Source organism: Camellia sinensis, chromosome 12 (assembly GCF_055761805.1).
Source record: "Camellia sinensis isolate YWXY chromosome 12, ASM5576180v1, whole genome shotgun sequence".
NCBI classification, from domain to species: Eukaryota; Viridiplantae; Streptophyta; class Magnoliopsida; order Ericales; family Theaceae; genus Camellia; species Camellia sinensis.
This window is the reverse complement of record NC_138972.1, coordinates 146,450,001-146,463,791: the sequence shown is the minus strand read 5'-3', so window position 1 is coordinate 146,463,791 and position 13,791 is coordinate 146,450,001. Positions and strand designations below refer to the sequence as shown.

General features: G+C 32.7%; 1 protein-coding gene across 1 annotated transcript in view; it reads left to right on the top strand.

The window, feature by feature from the left end:
- The first annotated feature begins 1,355 nt into the window (after nucleotides 1-1,355).
- LOC114293224 (beta carbonic anhydrase 5, chloroplastic) overlaps nucleotides 1,356-13,791 on the top strand; it is a 17,031-nt gene continuing 4,595 nt past the window's right edge. Inside the window, exons 1-3 of the mRNA XM_082897357.1 lie at nucleotides 1,356-1,610; nucleotides 12,357-12,409; nucleotides 12,568-12,765. Of these exons, the coding sequence (XP_082753483.1) occupies nucleotides 1,356-1,610; nucleotides 12,357-12,409; nucleotides 12,568-12,765 (506 nt within the window). The remainder of the gene's footprint in view (nucleotides 1,611-12,356; nucleotides 12,410-12,567; nucleotides 12,766-13,791) is intronic.

Below are 13,791 nucleotides of genomic sequence, written 5' to 3'. Positions count from 1 at the left end.
AAGATCTTAAGGCATTATTTATATGGTGAGAGATTTGAGGTGTTCTCGGATCATAATAGTCTGAAGTATTTGTTTTTTCAGAAGGATCTGAATCTGAGACAGAGGAGGTGGATGGAGTTCATGGAGGACTATGACTTCAAGTTATATTATCATCTTGGGAAGACCAATGTTGTAGTCGATGCTTTGAGTCGGAAATCCTCTGGCAGTGCAGCTTGTATTGCCATCCGGGAATAGGAGATGTTGGGTGCTATCGACGAGTTTGACTTGCATCTTGGCGAGTTTGCTGAGTTGGCTACCTTGTTTACTGTAGTTGCATAACCTATACTAGTGAACCGAGTTATTGAGGCACAGAGGGGTGATCCGGAGGTTGAGATCATTCGGGAGAAGATTACTAATGGTAAGATAGAGAGGGGTCTGAATGTGTATTCTGATTCAAGTATTAGATATGTTGACCAACTTTTTGTACTAGAGTCTTGCTGGGAGGAGGTATTCCGTGAGTTTCATCACTCACGCCTTGCGGTGCATCTAGGAGGTACGAAGATGTACCATGATCTTAGTCGCCAGTTTTAGTAGAAGGGGATGAAGAAGGACGTAGCATTGTTTGTATCGAGATGTCTTACTTGCCAGCAAGTGAAGACCGAGCACTAGAGGCCAGCGAGTTTGTTGCAACCCTTGCTTATAGCCAAGTGGAAGTGAGAGCATGTCACTATGGACTTCGTTGTGGGTCTTCCGAGGACTCAGCGAGATAGTGATGCCATTTGGGTGATTGTGGATCGGCTGACTAAGTCAGTGCATTTTGTACCTATGTGCATGAGTGACTTCGTAGATCATCTTGCCAACCATTATATTCGAGATATAGTCTGACTTCATGGGGTTCCAATGACTATTGTCTCGGATAGAGATCCACATTTTACAGCTCGGTTGTGGCAGAGCCTACAGAGTGCCTTGGGCACTAAGTTAACTTTTAGCACCTCTTATTATCCCGAAACTGACAGACAGTCAGAGCGTACTATTTAGATCCTGGAGGATATGCTTTAGGGTTGTGTGCTTGATTTCAAGGGGTCTTGGGAGAAACACTTGCCTTTAGTGGAGTTTGCCTACAACAACAATTTCCAATCGTTGAGGCCTTGTATGGCCGACAGTGTAGATTCCCAGTGTGTTGGGCCGAGGTGGGTGATGCACCTATGATAGGCCCAGAGTTGGTTCGGGAAACGACGAAGAACATTGCTCTTATCCCTAAGAGGTTGGTTACAGCTCAGAGTCGTCAGAAGAGTTATGTCAACCATAGGAGGAGGCCATTATCTTTTGAGGTTGGGGATCATGTATTTCTTAAGATCTCACCTAAGCGAGGTTTGATGAGGTTTGGGAAGAGAGGGAAGTTGTCTCCGCACTTTATTGGGCATTTTGAGATTTTGGAACGTATTGGGGAAGTGGCATATCGGTTAGCTTTGCTGCCACCACTATCTGGAGTTCATGATGTTTTTCATATTTCTATGCTTTGGAAATATGAGCCCGATCCATCACACGTATTGGATTGGACTGAGTTAGAGGTGGACGAGAATGTCTCTTATGAGGAGAGACCAGTGAGGATCTTAGACACTTGGGATCAGGTCTTGTGTAGCAAGACAATTCTCTTGGTGAAAGTGTTGTGGAGACACCGTGGGGTTGAGGAGGCGACTTGAGAACGTGAGGCTGAAGTCTGTGAGAAGTATCCAGACCTTTTTATCGATGTTTGAGAGTTGTAATAGAAATGTTATTTTGATATTAGGATGTACGATGTATATGTTATGGAATAGGATGAATTTCTTATGTTTAATTGGGAGGTTGTGTTATCATGCCATGATTGCGTTTCTATGATTGTAATTGATTTTGATTCAGCGAGGTTATCTAGTTTAAATTTCGGGGACGAAATTCTTCAAGGGGGGAAGGTTGTAACGAGTTGAATCAAATTGAATTTATACTCTAATCTCAGTTGGGGATTTATTTTAAACTATTAAACTCTATTCATTTTGGACCCAAATGATTGAATCGTGACCTTTTAGTAACCATATAATATTGCTGTGGTTTTATTATTATTATTTTATTACCATAAAAGAGTTGTGAATATTTATGGTGTGTACCATTAAACGAAATATATTTTGTGGTGAGAAAATATTATATTTACTTTTGTCATTAAAGATGTTGAAATGTATTTTTAATTGATATATATATATATATATACTCTGTAATTTACTATTCAGCAAATCTATTTTCAACTCATGTATTTTGAAGAACTATTTTCTAGCTTTCAGTAAACAATTGTAAGTCCAATTGTAAGTTCCTATTTATATTGTTTAATTCTGTTTTTATTTGTTGTGCTGCTTCCATCTCTTTTTGTAATGCCCTCAAAATAAGTGAATAATCCAACCCATGAGATTCATGTACATAATAAAAAATGTTATACTTTCGTTCATCAGAGTTTCTATTACAAAGGGAAATACATGCATTATACATTCATAAACATTCGTTCTGAATCTATAGCATGTAGTTCAAATTAACGATAACAAAATAAATGCCCTACGAGCTTACATTTTTCCAAGATATTACTTGGTTATAACAAAGAAAGAGTCCTAGACTCTATACAAGTTAAGCCCTTGGCTTGAGTAAACATTTAAGCACAAACATAACAAAAATGGAGCCTTCAGCCCTCAACCCTCCCAAGCTATGTCCTTGGAGGTGGCATGTCACCAGTACCTGAAAATGTTTTCTCAAGTAGGGTGAGCCAAAGCCTAGTAAAGATAAACTAACACAATATATGAGGTTTAACTAAGATATAAGTGTCAGATAAACGTTCAACATTCATGACTAACTCACATTCTTCCCATGACCATACAATACTGATATTTATATCTCAATTCATTTCCATTCATTCATTTTAAGTCTTAAGAAATATATATATATATATATATATAATTTTCCAAATAACTCAATTGAGACTACAATTCAGTGGTTTTCAATTAACCTAATTATCATACAAGCACTTCAACCTTGCCATTTTACGAAAATTTTGTCCGTGGGATCGGCATCCATGTATACATAAGATTTTAGGACTTTCATCTTGGACATTCCGGCCAACTTAATTCTCAATGGAGTCCATCCCCTATCTCCTCCCAAACACTGGAGTACATCCCATTTCTTCTCCCAAAACATTATACATATACAATGTATTTAAAAACATCGTCATATTCAATGACTATCCATAACACATGTTCAATGTCTTAATCATACCGTCATGTTCAATGACACAACTTAAATGATTAGTTTCAATCCACCTAATCCTCATGCAATTTCTACAACAATCATGACTATCTTTCATCGATAGCCCAATACAGATATTTCTAACCAGATACACAATCTTTTAAACAAATAATTTATCAAATTTCCATAGGTGAGTGGTTTAACAAATCCAACTACACCATTCATTCACATATCCTTCCAATTTCACATTTCCCATATCAATTTCGTTATTTATACAATTTGGTTATCCAACTCAAGTTAGGGCAAATTTCCTCATTTTTCAAAGATCAACCCAAAGGCTAAATTTCACAATTTTAACACTAGAGAACCTCATATACAAGCCCAATAGTCATTTTGTAAAACACAACATGGAAAACCCCTATTTAAATTTTGAATTTCAAACCCTAACTTTACTCAAATCCTCCCAAATCCCACCATTTATACAAAACAACAAATACCTAGGTTGAAAATCATATTAAGGTGTAGAATGTCCCTACCTCAAAGAAACAACACGAGCTAAGCAAGGATGGAACTTCAAAAGTAATGAAACCAACTTCTACTCAGATCAAAGTGAAGAGCTTGAGGAGTTCTACCTTTTTAATGAAGGCACAAGGGTGTAGAGATCAAAGGATCTAGGTCAAAATGTAGAGAGAATGTGAGTTTTAGAGAGAGAAGCTCTCAACTTTAGGGTTTTGGGTGAAAAGATATGAAAAAGTGATGTAAAAGTGCTTTTCGTGATCTGATATATGCGCAGTTCGCTCGAGCAGAGAGTTTGATGCTCGAGCATCAGACACAAACTTTGTTCCGCTCGAACGCAAGAAGAGGCCTGCTCGAGTGTAGAACACACACCTTTAGAACTTTTGCAGACGACAAACCAACCGCTCGAGTTCAAGAAAGGATGCTCGAGCACCCATCCGCTCGAGCGTAGGAAACGCCACTCGAGTATGAAAGACACTTCTCTAGCACTTTTGCAGACATGTAAAGCATTGAAGGTTTGCAACTCCCGCTCGAGCGCAAGAAAGTCCGCTCGAGCGGAGGACCAAAATTTACATATCCTGCTCAAGCGCAATAATGGCCGCTCGAGCGGAAGACCAGAAATCTAGGCAACACAAGATTTGAAAACTAGGTAACCCACTTGTTCCAAACACACCCACAACCACCCAAAGACCAATTTCAAAGGTATACAAAGGAAGAATGAGATACACAACAATACAAAGGCACTAAACCCAAGTCCGGAACATCATAAGAGTTGGGTCAAAACTGGGATCGCTATACTTTTGTTATCAGAGCCTTGTGAATGAATCTGACTTGAAAGAAGCACATGGGAGTTGTCTCCTATTTTCGGTGATTGACTAGAAGTTGATTGAAGCTTTTGATAGTAGAGAATTGTCTGATTGATGAATAGTGAACAGTAAATTTTACTTTTTTCACTATTCATTGCTTTCGGTGAAGACTGATGGAAAATCGATATAGATTCAAAACAACAGTGTTTCTCAAAAATAGAGTAGTGAGTGAAGTTGTTTTGCATATATATAGAATCCTATGGCTGACTGTTTAAGCATGTGGGTCCTGAGCATCTAGAAACGGGGGCCCATAAGGATCATTATTGGTTGAAGCCTCGAAGGAACTAGATTCTTCAAAGGTTTCATCTTCAATCTATGACTTGGCTTGGGCCATCAATAGCTTGGCCATTTGGATCAATTCATTACTGGATGACTTAGGCTTAGCTTTGGGTTTTAACTGAGTTGACTTGGATTTGGATGACTTGGGCTTAGAAGAGCTTGCTGTTGGGCTTCCAAGTCTGACTGGTGGAATTGGGTTGCCTTGTGTGACTGAAGCAATTGGGTTCTGCTGAGCTTTGGCCATGGTTGGAGTTAGAGCATGAGAATTGACTGGAAATTTTTCTTGGACTTGCTCAATAATTCGATGAGATTTAAATGTATCCCACCATTTGACAAAATGAAGTCTGGTGACTATATTTTCAGAAATAGCATATTGCCATTAGAATATCCAGGGGACTTTGTATTTGGACATGAAAATAAGTAATAAAGGAAATTGACTTTGATGCTGACTAAGTTTATAAACAAAAGAGAAATAGTGAATTTGTTCCATTACTACAGATGGAATAATCTCAGATATGGCACCATGTTGAGACCAACATCTGAGGAACCATGTGAGAATTGTTGACTTGAATTTATGATCAAATTGAAGAAACCAAGAGTGAGTATATGGCTCATTTTAATGTAAGAGGATTTTGAACCAAGCATCCATATAATCAAAATAATTGTACTGGATGGTATGACCAGGTAAATCATGGAGTTGAAAAGGGAGACCCCATTCATCAAGAGAGACAATATTGTGAATATATAATGAATGGTAAATGATTTTACTAGTGTAAGTTCGATCATAAATAGGTTTAATAATGATGGACTGATGATGAAAAAGAATGTCTTTGTAGAAAGTAATTAACTTCTCTGGATGAAAAGGAATAAAATGTCATCCAGGAGGGAAATATGATTTAACTAAGTCAAGAACATTATGAATATTCTTGTGAATAGGTTCCTTGAAGAATAAATTAATAGACTGGGTTTTAATATAATTAGTTCTAGTTATTTTGATTGAATTAGGTGGATAAGAAATAAGTGACTAGGTAGGTCTGTAGTAAGTGTAGAAGTATAACTAAGTTTAGGAATATTACCAAGAACTTGGTAACGATTGACTAAATCAACAGGAGGAAGAGCAGTAGGTTGACTAGCGGGAACAATGGCCTTGTTGGGAGGTTACTGAGATTTTTGACTAGACATTTGTAAGAGAATGAACAAAATTTAGCATCCACTGAGGATATCCAATTTTTTCAAATGGTAATGATGGCAATTAGTATAATGAGCAAGTAAATTGCAATGACTGGTAATTTGATGAAATTGTATGAATTGTGCACAGCGAGTAGTTTTGCAAGTTGTCTTAAGGCAAGCAATACAGTAAACAGTTTGGTAAACAAGTTTTCTATAATAGGTGACTTTTAATTTATGGTAGGAAATAAAAGGATTGGTCATTCCTATCCCCCCTGTAAAAATTCTCGAGTGAGAAAGTCAGGAATATAATTTTAACTGCCAGGTATATATTCAATATCAAAATAAAAAATGCTTAAAATGGATTGCCATCAGGCAAAAATATGTTTACTAGTAATATTTTGAACATCTTTTTCTAAAACATATTTAGTACTTTTACAATCAACACGTAATAAAAAATTTTGATTTAAAATATCATCTTGAAATTTACTAATTCATAAAACAATAGATAAAGTTTCTTTTTTAATAGTATTATAATTCTGTTGTGCTTTGTTCCAAACACCAGAATGGAAACGAACAATTTGTTTAGATGACTGATGAGTGATTTTTTGAAGGAGGATATCACCATAACCAACATCAGAGGCATCAATTTGAATGATTTTGAAAGTATTTTTTGGAATGCCAAGACAAGACAAAGTCTTGACATATTTTTTTACTTGTTGAACAATAGCAGTATGAGTAGAAGACCAAGGAGGAGGATTATCTTTCAACCGATTAAAGAGGGGTTGACAAGTTTTTCGAAGGTCTTTATAAAATTCAGCAATGTAATTTAAAGAACCTAAAAATCGTTGTAACTGGGTTTTGTCTAGGATTTCATCAGGGAACTTAGAAGCAAACTCAATGGACCGGCTAATAGGAAGAATAGTGCTTTGGTAGATATCATATACTAAGAATCTGACTTTAGTTTGGAAAAGTTTAATCTTAGGAGCAGAAATGACTAGACCATTATATTTAACAATATGGAGGAAAGAATTAAGATGTTTCCAATATTCATCAATTGACTTGGAGAAAATGAGGATATCATTAATGTAGACAATGGAAAAATGATTAAAGGGATTAAAAATTTCATTCATAATATTTTGAAATTCACTAGGAGCATTTTTTAATCTAAAGGACATGACATTCCATTCGTAATGACCTAAGGGGATAGTAAAGACAGTTTTATAATGATCACCAGGATGAATTTGTATTTGTCAGAATCCACTTTTTAAATCAAATTTACTAAAAATGACTGCTTGACTAAGTCTTTTAATTAAGTCTTTTAATTAAATCATTTTTTTTAGGGATTGGATATTTGATCCATTCTAAAACTTTATTTAATGGTTTATAATTAATGACTAATCGGGAACATCTCGTTCAAGTTCAGCATTTTTATTAACATAAAAAGCAGGACAAGACCAAGGTGGCTTGCTTTTACTAATAATATTATTTTTTAATAATTCGTTAATCTCCTTTTTGCACATTTCCATTAATTCATGATTCATTTGGATAACTTGAGACTTGGTAGGAATTTGTTTTCCATTAAAATTTCTAATATAAGGGAGTGTTACTGCATATTTTTTACTATGCCAAAAAGCACTAGGTAAAGTAGAACAAACGGAATTTGCTAATTGGTTTTTAAATCCATCAATTTTAGATATAAGAATGAGATTAGTTAATTAGGATTTAATTCGTTTGTAATTTAAAAGAATTTGATTTCAATGTTGATGTCAATCATAAATTTATATCATTTTTTGGTAATTTTAGATTGTTGTTTTGTATCATAAGTATTCCTATAAGTTTCTCTTTGTAACTTATTTGTTTTAGATTTAAATTTATCATGAAGTTTGTTAAGATCTAGTATACCTGATGGTATTAATATTTTAATATATACCATAGTCAAACATTTTATCGGAACACCAACTAATATTCATTCTCGTATCCATGATCAACTTAGTAACTTAACTTGCCATACTTTAAGTGATTTTAGATGGTATAAAGATGTTTTTACCTCTAGAGTAATGCTTAGAGATGATTGTACTAACTCATTTTGGAAAAAAAAAATTTATTAATGGATTACCTATATATATAATTGTATATATATATGGTTAGATATTTGTTTAGTTAAAAACAGAACAACAAAAAGGAAAATATCTATAAATAGTAACCTAATATATTTTTTTCTTCATACTTTTGGGAGTTCTTGCCGAGAGGAAAGAAAAAAGGGGTTCCAAGTTGGTTTTTCATGGGTTTGATCTAGTGTAAGTCATTTTTGACTCCTAGTGCTTTGGACCAAAACGTAGAAGGCGAAAAAGGCGTCGTTTGGCTCTGAACATATTTAATTTCTGTTGCCAAAAAATTTGAAAGATTCTTGGCTTGAGGTAGGGATTTTTCCTACACTTTTTTATGCACTTTTACTTGATTATATGGAGCTTAGAGTTGTATATAATTTAGTTAGAATTTTTGAAAAATTTGTGATTTATTTGCTCAAAAGAGAAATTTTGAGAAAAATAAAGAGTTGATGTCCACATTGCGAAAATGTAAACTTGGAATATGTTTTAAAGGTTATGAAAGAGCTATATTTTAAATTTGAACAAAAACGGACTTCGACTCAATCAGTTTTGAAATTTTTACCAGTTTGCGACCAAAAAGAAAACAAAGGAATTATGTTTAACTTTTGGGACTTTTGATCAAAATAGGATGTCATAGTTGAATAATGCTTGGAGAATGAGTTTGGAAAGAAAATGATGTTTTCTTGGGCATTAACGGTATTATTTTGATTAATGTATCTGTTGGAATAAAACTATCACGGTTAGAAATGGACCTTGAGAGGTTACCATACGTGATTGTGATATGAAAACTAGTGTAGTTGTTCATATTTGATGAGATGTGGAATAGATGGTATTTATCAAAATTTTTGGAATTTAATTGTTTAAATATCTGTTTAGAAATATCTGTTTTGCTCTATCGGTGGAGGATAGCCATGATTGTTGTAGAAATGCATGAGACTTAGTTAAATTGAACCACATTCCTCATTTGTTGCATTGGGCGTTGCATTACATTCATTTCATTAGAAATATATCTGTTTTTGAGAAATGTTTGAAAATGTATCTATTTGCAGAAAGATGAATACTTGGTGAATCTGGGTAGTGGGTGTAGAATTGCGTGATTAGGTGTGGAGCCTTCCAGTTTACTGGTAAAAATGACAGTGGTAGTGTATTAGGGCCTACTTGCAAATACTTACGTAGAGATTCATAGAGCCTGTATTCATGTAACAGATATGGTTCAAAATGGAAATGGTTTTATATCTGTTGTTGCATCTCAGTATTGCATGCTTTATAAAAAGAGAGGTAAACTGTTTTATCATGAGCATACTCCTCTTTAGTCTTGTCATGGTCCATATGTATATGCATGCTTGAGATTGAAACTGGGGCATTAAGATGTGAACAACATGTATTTGACATTTGGAATTAAATGGAAATGGATGTATGAAATAGTTAGCTATGTATATGTGTTTGTCTATCAGGTTGGTTTGTTGTATAAATAGATATACCTTGCCCAATTTTTCGGGGCGTTACACAAACTATAGGGACTATTAGTGTAATTCGCCCTTGGTATTATACTCAATTTGACTACTTTAGTGGATAAACTCAAATTCAAGCATAAATTTGAGTAAGAGCATTTTCAATCCTCAATCTCTTTTTGTATATGTGTTTGTGAAAGGTTGCTTGGAATTTCACTGTAAAAAGACACAATTTTCTCTGATTTGGTTAAAACACAGAGAAAATTATGAGCAAATCAGAGAAAATTAGTCAAATACACAGAGAAAATTGTGAGCAAATTATCGAGAAATTTGTGAGCAAATCAAAGAAAATTCAATATAGAGAAATTTCAAGATACATAAAATCAGAGAAGTTAAGCAAATTAGAGAAATTTCAAATGAGAGAAATTTTAAAACACGTGTTTTGAAATTTCTTTGGATCGAAATTTTTCTGAAAAAATGTTAGGGGACTCCAACCATTATGAAAATATTACATGTCCTTATGCTATAAAATCTTAATAGCAGAGACCTTAAAAAAAAAATTCCCTTTTATTTTATACTCTTTCACATTATTATATTTGTTTTATTTTTAAGACTAATTTTGATAGTAAATTAAAGAAAAATATCTAATAAGTTTTACTATTATTCTTGTAAAATATTCATTTAATCCTTGTGTTAACACACCATAATTTCATCATATTATAAAATGTGGCACAACTCATCATTTGAAAATGGAGCAACATTTTGGCTGCCTTTGGATAATTGAATTCTGTAGAAATTTAGAAGGAGACAAATTAGATTATGAATTTGGATAGTGGTCATTCAATACATAATTTCTTTTTTCAAATTATTATATTAATTAATGATCCAAATACAAATGAATGAATGTTGATTTTATATGTAATGTATTTTTTAATTATTTTAAAGTCAATCAAAAATAAAAATAAATATTCTAATAAAATAACCATTTAATTTTATTTTATTGAAGAAAATATTATCCAAAATTTATTAAAAATTTAAAATAAAAAATTAGTTAATTACCTAAAAGTTCTATTTACAAATGTTATGGTAGTTTAGGTCTTATTTAAAAATTTGGGCAAATTACATATACCTCCCTCAAGGTTTAGCTAAATTACAGATACTCCTGAGATTTCAGAAATTACATCCCGTCCCCTGAGGTTTGTATTTTCATAACTATTTGCCCCATGGGGTTTATATTTCATAACAAATTAGTCCCTAATTTGTTATGCAAATATAGCATTCAGGGAGAAATTTATAATTTCTCAAACCTCAGGGGGTATCTGTAATTTAGCCAAACCTCGAGGGGGTATATGTAATTTGTCCTAAAATTTTTTGAACCAATAAGTTCGATTTGGTAAAATTGAGAATATTATCAATTTTTTTTTCAATTTTTAAAACTAAAAACATTATAAATTTTGCACAGTAACATTCTAGATAATTGTTTTACTAACTGATAAAAAAAGAGAGCATGATATTAAATATTTTTGCTCTTCCACTTATTGGTTTGATTAACTATCCAATAAAATCAAGAATATTAACCATTTTTTTTTTAGTTTTAAAACTGAGAAAATTATTAGTGTATATTACAACTGAGAATATTAACATTATCAAGAATATTAACTATCTAATAAAATCAAGAATATTCTCAGTGAATATTAACATTTTTTCATTTTCAAAGGTTTTTTTTTTTTAAAAAAAACTTTGTATATTAATGTTCCATCATCATACTTTTTTATAGATATAAAATTTTTAATTTTGTACAAAAATAATTCAATTTTTTAAATTTTTTCAAAAAGACACATAATTGTTTTTTTAATTTTTTTAATTTAAAAGTTGATATTTTAAAATTTTAAAAATTAAAATAAATGTCAAAATAAATAATAAAAAATTATTATTTAAAGATAATTTTGATTATTAAAAATTTATTAGAACTTAAAAATTAAAAAAAATTTAATTATAATTTAATAGAATATAAGTTCATAAATTAAAATTTGTAAATGAAGGAAAAAAAACAAAAGGTTGCAAGCCAAAGAAGAGGAGTGTGAATCCTCTCCAGCTCTTCTCTCCAGTCATCTCTCCGGTCAACGGTCAAGATTTAGCCACGTTATCTCACTCAAAATCCATAGCTAAGATTAACTTAAAAAAAAAAAACTCATTTACATCCTGCAACACACTCACACTCAATCACTCATGTTTTGTCTCTCTCTCACATCCCACCACACTCTCTCTCTCTCTCTCTCTCTCTCTCTCTCTCTCTCTTCTAATAAAAAATTAAAAAACTATTTTAATCCTTTTATTTTATTTTCATAATATATATATAATTTTTAATATAAAATTTTACCTTTATAAATTTAATATCATTAAAAATATACCTTTAAAATAAGACTAATATTAAATATATTTAATAAAAATTTAAAATAAATAAAAAGCATATATGGTTTGCACCAATACACAGATTAAATTTGTGTTTTATTTGATTTGTATCTATACAAATATTAAATTTTTGTATATTTTATTCTCTTTAAAAAATTATAAACTTGTTTGGTTAATAAAATTAAATTAAAAATCATTATTTTCATATGAAAACTTATTTCTAGAGAATTTATCCCAAAAATTTTTGGGAAACACAAAACAAGGCCACAATTTCTGTCTTCTTTATTGATTCATTGTTCTGTTTTTTTGGTTCCCAGCTGAAATCAGTGGGAATTGGGCAGACCCAATTGGGATTGATTGTACCTTTCAAGTGAGTGTTTTGGTTATTTGAAATCTCTTTCTTTCTTTTGTCTATGGTATATTGAAGAATTTTTTTGATTCTACAGAAATTAGTGGAAATTGGGCAGACCCAACTGGGATTTTACTTTTTTCTTTCAAGTTTGTTTTGGGTATTTGAATTCTTTTTCTTTCTTTTGTCTTTTCTCCATTGAAATTTTTTTTTGATTCTATTGAAATTAGTGGAAATTGGGCTGACACCCAATTGAGATTACTTATTTCTTTGTTATTTGAAGTCTCTTTCTTTCTCTGGTCTTTTTCTCCATTGAAGAATTTTTTTGATTTAGTGGAAATTGGGCAGACCCAATTGAGATTACTTGTTTCTTTGAAGTAAGTTTTTGGTTATTTGAAATCTCTTTCTTTCTTTTTTCTTTTCTCCATTTGAAGAAATTAGTTGATTCTCTTGTCCCCCCCCCCACAACCCCCCCCCCCCCCCCCCCGGGGGTCGTTTCTTAGATTTCTTTTGTGTGGTTTGATTCGTAATATTATTAGCTACTCTTTGTTCTTTTCCCATCAAATTGTAATTTAGAATTGCTGATGAAGGACTAAACTGATGATTCTGATTTTGATTGCTCTTCTTGTTTCTTTCATTAATTTGATCATGTTAATATACATTGAAGTTGGATTTTTTGCAAAATGTCTGAGATGATTATAAGTTTAAGGGTAAATTATACCATTGGTCCCCTATAGTTTTAGTGGAGGTTATGATGTGTTAATCTTGCAAGGTAAGCTTCTGATTTTAATGCCTGATGATTTATTTAGGGTAAATTTCACTCTTTACCCCTACACTTTACATCGAAATTCCAATGCCACTTTGCCCCTTGACCTGTTAATTGTCCCAGTCAACCCCCAGACTTTGAGTCAAGTTGCAATTGGGTCCATTTGCATAGTGTTGTTTTGAAAACTAACGGTGAACAACCACATAATAGTATTAATTATTACACTTAGTACCCCTACACCTTTACCAAAATCCATGTTAGGCCGTCCACTATCATCCTTAGCACGCATGTACTTTAACCAAAATCCCTCTTTAGTCCCTCTACTTTAGATTTTCCATCAGTTTTTGAAATGGCATTATGCGAATGGATCCAATTGCAACTTGACTTGAAGTCTCGGGAGTTGACTGCGACCATTAGGTGGTAAAGTGGGATTGGGTCTAAAGTAGGTGCAAAGTGAAATTTGCTCATTTATTTTTAGGGAAATAATTATTTTTAAGATTACAGACTAGGTGCAATCTCTGGGATCGACCCAAGGGATAATAATGTCATTGATTTCTGTTAAATCATTTGCAATATATATTTGGCCGATACAAAACATACTAACACATGTTTGTATCCTCTTCTGAATGTCTACCTT